Consider the following 12,937-nt stretch of genomic DNA (forward strand, 5'->3'; position numbering starts at 1 on the left):
TTCTTCTTCCGAAACTTGCAGGCGCCGACGTAGAAGACTCCACCCTCCCTAACGGAGCCAGAAAGACAACATTCAAACCAAAGGTTGGCATGAAATGGCCAGAGATCCATCTCCCAACCCTGGAGATGCTGGCTGGAAGTTCCGGCAACTGATCGATCACCGAGTCCAGAGCGCAAGGCGGACAAGGAGAGTGAGCATCACTTTGGCATCCGAATGCCATCATTTGGATTCAAAAAGGGAGTCAAAACCCCAAAATTCGATGGCATTGATGGTCTGCTCGGATACCTTCTCCCTGAATCTGACTTGCCGAAGCTGCGCATCAAGGACGACACCGAGGTTGATATCATAGACGACGCTGAGCCAAAGACACGAAGTATCATTGTCCGCACCATCATACCAGAAACTGACCTATCAAGCCTTCCATCCGGCCTTAAAACTAAGAAACTTACTTTCCCTGATGGCAATGCCAAGAACGTACTCGAACAAGCTTTTTCAGGCAATGCTGAGCTTCATTTGCCCAAGGTATCGGGAGCTGATATCAGTGAAACGAAACTACAACCAGGCTCAATCAAAACTACTTACCGCCCCAAGCCTGGCTTCAAGTGGCCGAAGTTTACATTGCCGCAATTTGACATTCCGAACTGGGAGTTCAGCACAGAAGCGAACGTCCCTCAAGCTGGCACTGAGCGCAAGGGTGATCACGAATTCCACCTGGGCATGAAAATGCCATCGTTTGGTTTTAAGAAGACACCCAAGGCGCCCAAATTTGACGGTATTGACGGGCTTCTCGGATACATTTTGCCTCAAGAAGACATTGACACGCTACGCATCCGTGACCTCACTGAGGTTGACGTCATCGATCTTCAGACTGGGAAAGGACGTGAGGTTATTGTTCGCACTCCTCTGTTTGATGCCGACTTGCCGAAGATGTCCGGAGATTTCGAGATCAATCAAATTACGCTTCCGAACAACGAAGTAAAAAATGAACTCATCCAGAAGTACACAGGAAATGCAGGTCTGTCTCTTCCAAAAGTTTCCGGAGCTTCAACAGATGATGTGAAATTACCAGACGGATCTACGAAAACAACATACAAGCCCAAGCCCGGATCCAAGTGGCCGAAATTTCTCTTCCGGGAATCCAGATGCCGGATTGGGAGTTCCGAACAAATGAGACGGCCAAGGAAGATAGCGAATTCAGCTTTGGAATCAAGATGCCTTCGTTCGGATTCGGCAAAGGTGCCAAGGTTCCCAAGCTGGATGGCGTTGACGGTCTTCTTGGCTACCTTCTTCCCGAGTCTGAGCTGCCAAAGCTTCGTATCCGCGACAACACAGAAGTGAATGTCATTGACTTACCCGATATGAAGGGCAGGGAGGTTGTCGTCAGTACCGAGATCCCTGATGTTGACCTTCCGAAGCTCTCTGCCGATCTGAAGACTGAGAAGATCACCCTGCCTGACGGAAAGATCAAGAATGTGTTGACGCAGAAATTCAAGGGCAACGCCGAGCTACCCCTACCTAAGGTGTCTGGCGCAGACATTGACGACATCAAGCTTCCCGATGGCTCGATAAAAACATCGTACAAGCCCAAGGCTGGCTTCAAGTGGCCCCAAATCTCACTGCCATCTCTACAACTTCCCGACTGGGAGTTTGGTTCTGGTGATAGGTCGCCAAGCCCGGAGAGAAAGGAGAAAGACAAGGAAGATAGCGACTTCAGCTTTGGAATCAACATACCTTCGTTCGGATTCGGCAAAGGTGCCAAGGCTCCCAAGCTGGATGGCGTTGACGGTCTACTTGGCTACCTTCTGCCAGAGTCTGAGCTGCCAAAGCTTCGTATCCGGAACAACACAGAGGTGAATGTCATCGACTTACCCGATATGAAGGGCAGGGAGGTTGTCGTCAGTACCGAGATCCCTGATGTTGACCTTCCGAAGCTGTCTGCCGATCTGAAGACTGAGAAGATCACCCTGCCTGACGGAGAGATCAAGAATATGTTGACGCAGAAATTCAAGGGCAACGCCGAGCTACCCTACCTAAGGTGTCTGGCGCAGACATTGACGACATCAAGCTTCCCGATGGCTCGATAAAGACATCGTTCAAGCCCAAGGCTGGCTTCAAGTGGCCCAAGATCTCACTGCCATCTCTACAACTTCCCGACTGGGACTTTGGTTCTGGTGATAGGTCGCCAAGCCCGGAGAGAAAGGAGAAAGACAAGGAAGATAGCGACTTCAGCTTTGGGATCAAGATGCCTTCGTTTGGATTCGGCAAAGGTGCCAAGGTCCCCAAGCTGGATGGCGTTGACGGTCTTCTTGGCTACCTTCTGCCAGAGTCTGAGCTGCCAAAGCTTCGTATTCGCGACAACACAGAGGTTGATGTCATGACTTACCCGATATGAAGGGCAGGGAGGTTGTCGTCAGTACCGAGATCCCTGATGTTGACGTTCCGAAGCTCTCTGCCGATCTGAAGACAGAGAAGGTCATCCAGCCTGACGGAAAGATCAAGAATGTGTTGACGCAGAAATTCAAGGGCAACGCCGAGCTACCCCTACCTAAGGTGTCTGGCGCAGACATTGACGACATCAAGCTTCCCGATGGCTCGATAAAGACATCGTTCAAGCCCAAGGCTGGCTTCAAGTGGCCCAAGATCTCATTGCCATCTCTACAACTTCCTGACTGGGAGTTTGGTTCTGGTGATAGGTCGCCAAGCCCGGAGAGAAAGGAGAAAGACAAGGAAGATGGCGACTTCAGCTTTGGGATCAAGATGCCTTCGTTCGGATTCGGCAAAGGTGCCAAGATTCCCAAGCTGGATGGCGTTGACGGTCTTCTTGGCTACCTTCTTCCCGAGTCTGAGCTGCCAAAGCTTCGTATCCGCGACAACACAGAAGTGAATGTCATTGACTTACCCGATATGAAGGGCAGGGAGGTTGTCGTCAGTACTGAGATCCCTGACGTTGACCTTCCGAAGCTGTCTGCTGATCTGAAGACGGAGAAGATCGCCCTGCCTGACGGAAAGGTCAAGAATGTGTTGACGCAGAAATTCAAGGGCAACGCCGAGCTACCTCTACTTAAGGTGTCTGGCGCAGACATTGACGACATCAAGCTTCCCGATGGCTCGATAAAGACATCATTCAAGCCCAAGGCTGGCTTCAAGTGGCCCCAAATCTCACTGCCATCTCTACAACTTCCCGACTGGGAGTTTGTTTCTGGTGATAGGGCGCCAAGCCCGGAGAGAAAGGAGAAAGACAAGGAAGATAGCGACTTCAGCTTTGGGATCAAGATGCCTTCGTTCGGATTCGGCAAAGGTGCCAAGGTTCCCAAGCTGGATGGCGTTGACGGTCTTCTTGGCTACCTTCTGCCAGAGTCTGAGCTGCCAAAGCTTCGTATCCGCGACAACACAGAGGTGAATGTCATCGACTTACCCGATATGAAGGGCAGGGGGTTGTCGTCAGTACCGAGATCCCTGATGTTGACCTTCCGAAGCTCTCTGCCGATCTGAAGACTGAGAAGATCACCCTGCCTGACGGAAAGATCAAGAATGTGTTGACGCAGAAATTCAAGGGCAACGCCGAGCTACCCTACCTAAGGTGTCGGGCGCAGACATTGACGACATCAAGCTTCCCGATGGCTCGATAAAGACATCGTTCAAGCCCAAGGCTGGCTTCAAGTGGCCCAAGATCTCACTGCCATCTCTACAACTTCCAGACTGGGACTTTGGTTCTGGTGATAGGTCGCCAAGCCGGAGAGAAAGGAGAAAGACAAGGAAGATAGCGACTTCAGCTTTGGAATCAAGATGCCTTCGTTCGGATTCGGCAAAGGTGCCAAGGTTCCCAAGTTGGATGGCGTTGACGGTCTTCTTGGCTACCTTCTGCCAGAATCTGAGCTGCCCAAGCTTCGTATCCGCGACAACACAGAGGTTGATGTCATTGACTTACCCGATATGAAGGGCAGGGAGGTTGTCGTCAGTACCGAGATCCCTGATGTTGACCTTCCGAAGCTGTCTGCCGATCTGAAGACTGAGAAGATCACCCTGCCTGACGGAGAGATCAAGAATGTGTTGACGCAGAAATTCAAGGGCAACGCCGAGCTACCCCTACCTAAGGTGTCTGGCGCAGACATTGACGACCTCAAGCTTCCCGATGGCTCGATAAAGACATCGTTCAAGCCCAAGGTTGGCTTCAAGTGGCCCAAGATCTCACTGCCATCTCTACAACTTCCAGACTGGGACTTTGGTTCTGGTGATAGGTCGCCAAGCCCGGAGAGAAAGGAGAAAGACAAGGAAGATAGCGACTTCAGCTTTGGAATCAAGATGCCTTCGTTCGGATTCGGCAAAGGTGCCAGGTTCCCAAGCTGGATGGCGTTGACGGTCTTCTTGGCTACCTTCTGCCAGAATCTGAGCTGCCCAAGCTTCGTATCCGCGACAACACAGAGGTTGATGTCATTGACTTACCCGATATGAAGGGCAGGGAGGTTGTCGTCAGTACCGAGATCCCTGATGTTGACCTTCCGAAGCTGTCTGCCGATCTGAAGACTGAGAAGATCACCCTGCCTGACGGAGAGATCAAGAATGTGTTGACGCAGAAATTCAAGGGCAACGCCGAGCTACCCCTACCTAAGGTGTCTGGCGCAGACATTGACGACCTCAAGCTTCCCGATGGCTCGATAAAGACATCGTTCAAGCCCAAGGCTGGCTTCAAGTGGCCCAAGATCTCACTGCCATCTCTACAACTTCCTGACTGGGACTTTGGTTCTGGTGATAGGTCGCCAAGCCCGGAGAGAAAGGAGAAAGACAAGGAAGATAGCGACTTCAGTTTTGGAATCAAGATGCCTTCCTTCGGATTCGGCAAAGGTGCCAAGGTTCCCAAGCTGGATGGCGTTGACGGTCTTCTTGCCTACCTTCTGCCAGAATCTGAGCTGCCCAAGCTTCGTATCCGCGACAACACAGAGGTTGATGTCATTGACTTACCCGATATGAAGGGCAGGGAGGTTGTCGTCAGTACCGATATCCCTGACGTGACCTTCCGAAGCTGTCTGCCGATCTGAAGACTGAGAAGATCACACTGCCTGACGGAAAGATCAAGAATGTGTTAACGCAGAAGCTCAAGGGCAACGCCGAACTACCCTACCTAAGGTGTCTGGCGCAGACATTGACGACATCAAGCTTCCCGATGGCTCGATAAAGACATCGTTCAAGCCCAAGGCTGGGTTCAAGTGGCCGAAAATCTCGCTGCCATCTCTCCAACTCCGGACTGGGACTTTGGTTCCGGTGATACGTCAGCAGTTGTAGAAAGGAAGGAGAAGAGTGACGTCAGTGCTGGAATAAAATTGCCATCACTTGGTTTCGAAAAGAGAACCGAAATCCCAGAGCTGAAAGGAATTGATGCTCTTCTAGCCTACTTCATACAAGAGTCAGATATCTCAAAGCTGCGGCTCCGAGATAATACCGAAGTCGATGTCCTTGACGAGATGAATACGAAGAGCAGAAAAGTTGTTGTTAGAACGGAAATCCAGGAAGTTGATCTTCCAAAGGTACCAACTGGTGCAAAGGTAGACAAAGTGACTCATCATGGAGGTCTTGCCGCTATTATGGTTCAGGAATTCAAAGGAGATGCATCACTGCCACTGCCAAAGGTTTCTGGAGCTGAAGTACACTCAAAGAATCTTTCCGACGGAACGGTTAAAACCACATTCAAACCGAAGCCTGGCTTTAAGTGGCCAACTGTCACACTCCCCATGCTTGAAATGCCTGAGTGGGAGTTTAGTTCAAAAAGCCGTTCCCCAAGCCCTGAAAGGAAGAAAAGCGACAGTGATTTCCACTTCGGTGTAAAGATGCCTTCATTTGGTTTTGGGAAAGGAGTGAAAACGCCAAAGGTCGACGGTTTGGACCATCTTCTGGGATATCTTCTTCCCGAGAGCGACCTTTCGAAACTACGAATTCGTGATACATCCGAAGTGGACGTTGTTGATCTCCCAGGTACGATGGGCAGAGAGGTGATTGTTATGACGGACATTCCTGACGCGAATCTTCCAAAACTTTCGACGGATCTGAAAACTGAGAAAATCAAGTTACCTGACGGCAAAACCAAAAATTTGTTGACCCAGAAGTTCAAAGCCAATGCTGAACTGCCGCTTCCTAAGGTTTCCGGTGCGGATATCAGTGAAATCAAGCTTCCTGACGGCTCAATCAAAACATCTTTCAAGCCAAAGGCTGGGTTCAAGTGGCCTAAGATCACCCTTCCGTCCCTTCACTTGCCTGACTGGCACTTCGGAGGAAGCAGTGGCTCGTACAGTCCACCGTCTGTGAGAAAGGAAGAAAGTACAGATGCATCATCAGTGCGCTCCAGCAGACCAAGTGATACCGGTATTGATGGCATCGGGGACCTAGTGATGCAGTTGATTCCTCCTAACGAGCTCCCATCATTGGTGTTCACGGAAACATCGGAAGTTCGTGTGGAGGTCACTGGTCCAAAGAAAAGTGAACTTTTCATCGTTACGAATGTGACAGACGTTACTGTTCCGGAGCTAACACCCAACGCTAAAATAGACACAGTGAACGTCCCAGGTGGTGAAGAGCAGATCCTCACCCAGAAATTCAAAATTGATCCAAGAAAAGAGATTCCGGATGTCTTTGGGGCGAGTGTTGTAGAAACAAAGCTTCCTGATGGTACTGTTCGCTTCACCTACAAGCCTTGTCGTGGTCTGAAGTGGCCTGAAATTCACATGCCGTTAACAAGCATACCAGAGAGGGAAGTTCGTTCTGTCAGGGAACGTTCACTTTCGCCTGTGCGGGACGAGAAAGACTCGGCGTTCAGCTTCAAGCTGCCGTCGTTCAGTTTCAAGAAAGGAGTGAAACCGCCAAAAGTGTCTGGTGTAGACGGGCTTCTTGAGTATCTGTTGCCCAAAGATGACCTTCCCAAACTGCGCATCAGGGACAATACGGAAGTTGATGTTATCGACATTCCTGGAGGGGACGCTCGCGATGTCGAGGTACGGACTGAAATTTCCGAAGCAGATATTCAGCTGCTGCCGCCTGATAGCGACATTATCAAGATCAGTCAGCCCAATGGTGCACTAAAGCATACACTCTGCCAAAACTTCCGCAGCAGTCCGGACCTTCCGCTGCCAAGGGTGAGCGGAGCTGACATTTCCGAAGTCACTCTGCCGAATGGAAACGTCAAGGCTACTTATAAGCCAAAGCCGGGCTTCAAATGGCCAAAGTTATCTATGCCCAGCCTTCAGATGCCAGATTGGGAATTCCGTTCAAGTGATCGCTCTCCCAGTCCAGAGCGCAAAGTGTCAAAGTCGGTAAAGAAGCCGAGGTTTAACGGAATTTCTGAGCTTCTAGCGAGCTTCATTCCAAAGGCCAAACTTCCGTCCATCGAGTTCAGAGACAATTCCACAATCGATGTGGAGGATCTTCCATCTGGAAAACGTCACCTTGTCATCACTACCGAAGTAACCGAGCCTGAACTGTCAAAACTACCAAAGGATGCCAAGATTGAAGTCGAGTCTCTTCCATCTGGTAAGACTCGCAAAGTCTGGCGTCAATACTTTGACGTCGATCCGGAATTCCAACTACCGGAGATAGAAGGGGCTGAGGTCGAGGAGGTTACGATGCCAGATGGCAGGATAAAAACATCTTACAAGCCTAAAGGCGGCTTCAAATGGCCAGAGCTTGATATGCCGAAATTCCATATTCCCGGTTGGGAATTCAAAAAGAAGGCTCCAGAATTCACAGAGGCTCCGGACAAGAAGAAGTCAAAACCTCAACCGGCACCACCAAAGAAAGCGATGAAACGACCACCAAACTTCCTCGGAATCGATGGAGTCCTCGAATATTTGATTCCAGAAGACAAATTAGGAAAGCTTCGCATACGGGACACCACAGAGGTTGACGTCGTGGATCTTCCACGAATGAAGGTTCGTGATGTCATCGTGAGGACAGAAATCCAAAAGTCTGACGTGCCTAAGCTACCAGCGGGTCTCACGCCAACTGAAGTCACCCGTCCATCGGGCCGTGTGGCGCAGACCATCGAGCAGCATTTCAAGGCTGATTCAGACCTGGCCCTACCAACCTGTTCAAGCGCCGACGTTGCTGAGGCTGACGAGGCCGATGGGTCACACAAGACCACTTACCGTCCACGGAAAGGAACCAAATGGCCGAAGATAAAACTTCCTATGTTACAGGTGCCCGACTGGGAATTCCGATCGTTCAAGGTGCGCTCACGATCGCCTAGTCCAGCCAGTGATGATGAGGCACGCTTTTCATTTTCTGGGCTGTTTTCCTCGCTTCTTACCATCATTCAGCAAGGAGAAGGCAGAAATAGAAGTAGAGGAGCACCCAGTTCATGGGCATCAGTTTGTCGTAAAGACTGAGGTGCCTGATGAGGAGTTGAAAAACATTCCAGTGGACGCGCAGATCGAAGTTGAGTCTTTACCTGATGGTCGTCAACGTCGTGTTTGGCGTCAGCCAGTGAACACGGAGATAAGTCTGGATTCCCCAGAAATCGAACTGAAAGAAGAGGTACTTCCTGACGGTCGTGTGCGCAAAACTGTGAAACCAAAAGCTGGTTTCGAATGGCCATCGTTTTCGTTTGGGTTCAGTAGCAAGAAACAAGAGGAGCCTGAGGCACCGGGCAGGCTCCTTGCTGAGATGATCCCCGAGGACCAACTCCCTAAAGTAAAGTTCCTAGACACCTCTGAGATCGAGATCCTCGAAATGCCTAGCGGCCAGCGACAAGCTGTCATCACAACTGAGGTAACTGACTCGAACCTTGGAGAGCTGCCAGCTGGCGCGAAAATTGAGGATGACACCACACCCGACGGTCGCAAAAGAAAGGTCTGGATTCAATACTTTGATGTCGAAGAAACCTATGTCATCCCTCGATTCGAAACAATAGAGATTACGGAAATCGTCTTGCATGACGGCAGAAAGAAGAAAGTACTGAAGCCGAAACCAGGCGTAAAATGGTCTGGAATTCCAAAATTGATCAAACGCAAATCTAGTGAGCGGAAGGTCTCCGTAGAAAAGGTTCCAAAGATATCCAAGATCCCTGTACGAGAAGGAAAATCACCCAAGCCGGAATCGACCAAGCGAAAATCAAGCAAGTCAAAGGACGACGAGCCGACTGTAAAGCCCGGCGCTGCTATGACCAGCTTCATGTTGTCTATGGTCCATCCTGATGGATTGGAAATGGTTCGTGATTCCATGGTTAGCACAGAAAAGCCAGACGTGTCTCTAGAGATTCACGCTGGTAAGCATCCGGCAGCCGATCGAGGTCCGGATTTGCCATCAAAGAAACCACGGCCGGACTTCCCGGCTGAAATGACGTCCGCGCCAGCTGACAGAAAAACTCGCGAGAAAGAATCGCCTAGCAAGATTCCGAAGAAAGTTCCAGGCGCGCCCTCTGCGGAACCGCCCATCAAGGTCCGACCAGGCTCCACCAAGAAGGGTTCTCCTCCTCCCGATCCGGATGTAGATCTTTCGAAGGTAATATCTGACTCACAAATCGAGAAAATGCTGGCTCCGCTTGACGATGTCCCCGAATCAGTCACACCAACTGAAGCGGAGAAGGAGGCTTCGAAGAAGTCCAAGATTCCTAAAAAGATGCCATCGGTTCCAGCTCGAGGTGCAGCGAAAACTGACCCTCGTACCCCACCTTCAACACCCAAGGAGGAGTGTGACATTCCTCTAGCTGGTGACATTCACCTCCACCAGGTTGTTGAACGAACTGTCTGCGAATCAGATGACGAGCTTGATGCCCCTGATCCGGATTCGGTGCCGTTGGGTGCTGATGTTGAAATCCAAGAACAGCCGGATGGCAGCATTCTGCGCATCTACAAACGCACTATTGTTTCTTCAGCCGCAGACATGCCTTCTATGCATCTGCGTTTCCCCGATTATACCGTGTATGAAGAAACCCTTCCGGACGGTTCCGTACAACGCACCATTAGAAGAATTATCACCACCGAAGATTGGGGCTTCCTGCCTGAAGAGGGACAGGTCGAGGAGGAAAGGCAGCCTGACGGGACTCTCCAAAAGGTGTGGAAACAAGTTTTGAAGCCTGGTGATCCTGATTTTGACATCCCGGAGGATGCTGGCACAGAAATCCAAGAGCAGACCCTTCCAGATGGAAGCCTGGTTCGCAGAGTGAGCCGAAGGAGAATTGTTCGGCCCGCACAAAGTGCTGCAGTCCCAGCGCCAGACGAAGTTAGCGAGGAGACATTGCCAGATGGATCAGTCATTCGAAGAACAATTCGCCGAACGTTCATGACTTCTGAAGAGCCAGATTTTGAAGTTCCAGAAGGAGCTGAAGTGTCAGAGGAAGTGCAGCCAGATGGTTCAATAGTTCGCCGCATCATACGGAGACGAGTAGTTACGACCGAGGAACCAGAATTTGAGGTGCCGGAAGGGGCTGAGGTTTCCGAGGAAGTTCAGCCGGACGGTTCAATTATTCGTCACATTATCAGGAGACGGGTAGTGACTACAACTGCTGAAGAGCCCGGTTTTGAAGTTCCTGAGGGAGCAGAAGTTTCTGAGGAAGTGCAGCCCGATGGTTCCATCATTCGTCGCATTATCAGAAGACGAATCGTTACAACGACGGCCGAAGAGCCCGATTTTGAAGTTCCTGAGGGAGCAGAAGTTTCTGAGGAAGTGCAGCCCAACGGTTCCATCATCCGGCGCATCATCAGGCGACGAGTAGTGGAAACATCTGAGGAGCCCGAGTTCGATGTGCCTGAGGGCGCTGAAGTAACGGAAGAGGTCCAGCCTGATGGGTCGGTGCTGCGCCGCATCGTTAAGAGACGAATTATCACAAGCACAGAGGAACCCGAGTTTGACGTGCCGGAGGGTGCCGAAGTTCGGGAGGAAGTCCAGCCAGACGGATCGGTCATTCGGCGAATTATCCGACGCGTAGTGACGACTAGCCTTGACCAAGAGATACCAGAAGACGCCGAGGTCACGGAAGAGACTCTTCCTGATGGCTCTGTTCGCCGCATCATCCGGCGGACGGTGGTCACATCTACCATTCCAGAGGCCAATGTACCGGAGGGTGCAGAGTTCTCTGAGGAGACTCTTCCTGACGGGACTGTACGCCGCATTACGCGTCGACTGATCGAACTGCCCGAAGGCGCGCCATTGCCGGAGGACGCTGAAGTGGAGGAAGAGGAGACGCCTGAGGGCAGAGTGCGGCGAGTTATCCATCGGCGCATCGTAACAACATCTGAGGCCCCAGAAATGGCGGTGCCGGAAGGAGCAGAGGTGACAGAAGAGACGCTGCCCGACGGATCCGTGCGCCGCATTATCCGCCGGCGCATTGTTACCACGGAGACAGTTCCCAGTGACAGCGCTGCTCCGGATGAGGGCGAGGTGGTGACGGAAACCCTGCCGGACGGCACCGTCAGAAAAACCATTCGACGCCGCATTGTTCGAACCATGGAAATGTCACCGGAGGTCATCGAGCAGATAACAACGGGGGCGGTGGGAGACCAACAGGCCGAGCAGGCTGAACAAACGTCACCGGGAGGTACTCGACGCTTTGTTAAGCACCGCGTCGTGAAGATGCCAACCATTGATCTTGGAACCCAGGTAGTGCGGGGTGAGCCCACGCATCCAGTGCAGGCTGGACTACCTGAGGTCCCTGAATTGCCTGACGATGCTGAGGTGCACGAGGAGACCCTGCCTGACGGAACTATTCGGCGGATCATCCGAAGACGAATTATCAGAAACGTGACAGACATCGACCTCGACAACCTTCCGGACGGCTGCACCGTAGAGGAGCAAACGATGCCAGATGGTTCGATCATGAAGGTTGTGCGACGTCGAACGGTGAGGACGGTCATGACTTCCGATGTCACCAGTGTGCCACAGGGTCTCGAGGTGGAGGAACAGACTCTTCCCGACGGCCGTCTGAAGCGCACCATCCGTCAGCCGTACGATGGTACGACTCCGGTGCCAACTGGTGCTCGAGTGGTCGAAGAGCCGGACGCGGGAGGTCACGCTAGACAATTCCTGGTGTGGGAGGTGTACGGCGATGATGTGCCGGAATCACTGCGCGGACTGCTGGACTTGCCCGCCGTTGGCGGCGACGCCTGGCGTCTTGAGTCGGGCGGAGAGCTGCTATCCTCATCCGACACCCCTGAGCAGGTGGAGACGGAGGTGTTTCCCGACGGCACTGTCCGAAGGGTAGTCCGACGCTCCACTGTCCTTACTACCCAGTTCCTCACTCCGGAGATCGACCAGCTGGCGGCAGCCGAGCCTCAAATCGAGGAGGAGACGCTGCCGGACGGCAGTGTTCGTCGTGTGGTGCGCCGCACCGTGGTCCGCCAGGTGGCGACACACGAGCCGCTTCCAGAAGGGAGAAGAATCACGCGGACAGGCGCGGCCCGAGCCGAAGGTACTTGGCGACTCCTTGTAGCGGAATTCTATTCGGCGGCCGCAGCGGCCGTGTCGATGGTCCGCGCCGACTGGCACTAACCCGTTAGAGGGCTGGCTCATGCAGCGACAGCGCTATGAATTGGCTTGGTGTGCTCTCTCCGTTATGGCACGCCCACTCGCACCTGGTGTAGGCGGCTGGGGCGCGGCGCCTTCCTACTAACTGTCGTGCCTGCCTAGACGATGGCCTGCTCATGCAGAGCCGGCAATCTGGACGGTCACCGGAATGACTTGGCAGTCTCGTCTGTCGGCTCAGTCGTACGATGGAGTTTCATTGCTTCGGCGATGAAGCTCCATCGGTGAAGCACCCACCAATTGCATGCTCAATCATGACACTTGACCTTTGAGGTCGCTCCGCATTTTTTTCAGGTGACTGGGTGCTTCTTCCTCCGCGCTAACGCCGCCTTGTTCCAGGATTTATGTAATGCTGTCTTTGGCAGCAACTGTGTGATCGTCTGTGTGATTGAGTAAACGTTTGAATGAGTGGGTCCTTTGTCCTTCTTCCTTCACA

The 12,937-nt window shown here is 52.1% G+C and overlaps 1 protein-coding gene across 1 annotated transcript; it reads left to right on the forward strand.

Annotated features, from left to right (window-relative positions):
* Positions 1 to 2,388: 2,388 nt before the first annotated feature.
* Positions 2,389 to 5,036, forward strand: LOC122373473 (neuroblast differentiation-associated protein AHNAK-like). Its single transcript, XM_043351574.1, has 3 exons — positions 2,389 to 3,396; positions 3,724 to 4,327; positions 4,384 to 5,036. Exons 1-3 carry the CDS (start codon positions 2,389 to 2,391, stop codon positions 5,034 to 5,036), a joined length of 2,265 nt encoding a protein of 754 aa, XP_043207509.1.
* The last annotated feature ends 7,901 nt before the right edge of the window (positions 5,037 to 12,937 follow it).

Source organism: Amphibalanus amphitrite, unplaced genomic scaffold (genome assembly GCF_019059575.1).
Source record: "Amphibalanus amphitrite isolate SeventyFive unplaced genomic scaffold, NRLGWU_Aamphi_draft 001501F_arrow, whole genome shotgun sequence".
NCBI classification, from domain to species: domain Eukaryota; kingdom Metazoa; phylum Arthropoda; class Thecostraca; order Balanomorpha; family Balanidae; genus Amphibalanus; species Amphibalanus amphitrite.

What these genes read in the sequence shown, in the direction of transcription:
- LOC122373473 (XM_043351574.1), top strand. Translation starts at nt 2,389, where the DNA reads ATGAAGGGCAGGGAGGTTGTCGTCAGTACCGAGATCCCTGATGTTGAC. An exon ending in GTATCCGCGACAACACAGAG is followed by an intron (nt 3,397 to 3,723) that starts GTGAATGTCATC and finishes TTCTGGTGATAG; the next exon opens with GTCGCCAAGCCGGAGAGAAA. An exon ending in TTCGTTCGGATTCGGCAAAG is followed by an intron (nt 4,328 to 4,383) that starts GTGCCAGGTTCC and finishes ACCTTCTGCCAG; the next exon opens with AATCTGAGCTGCCCAAGCTT.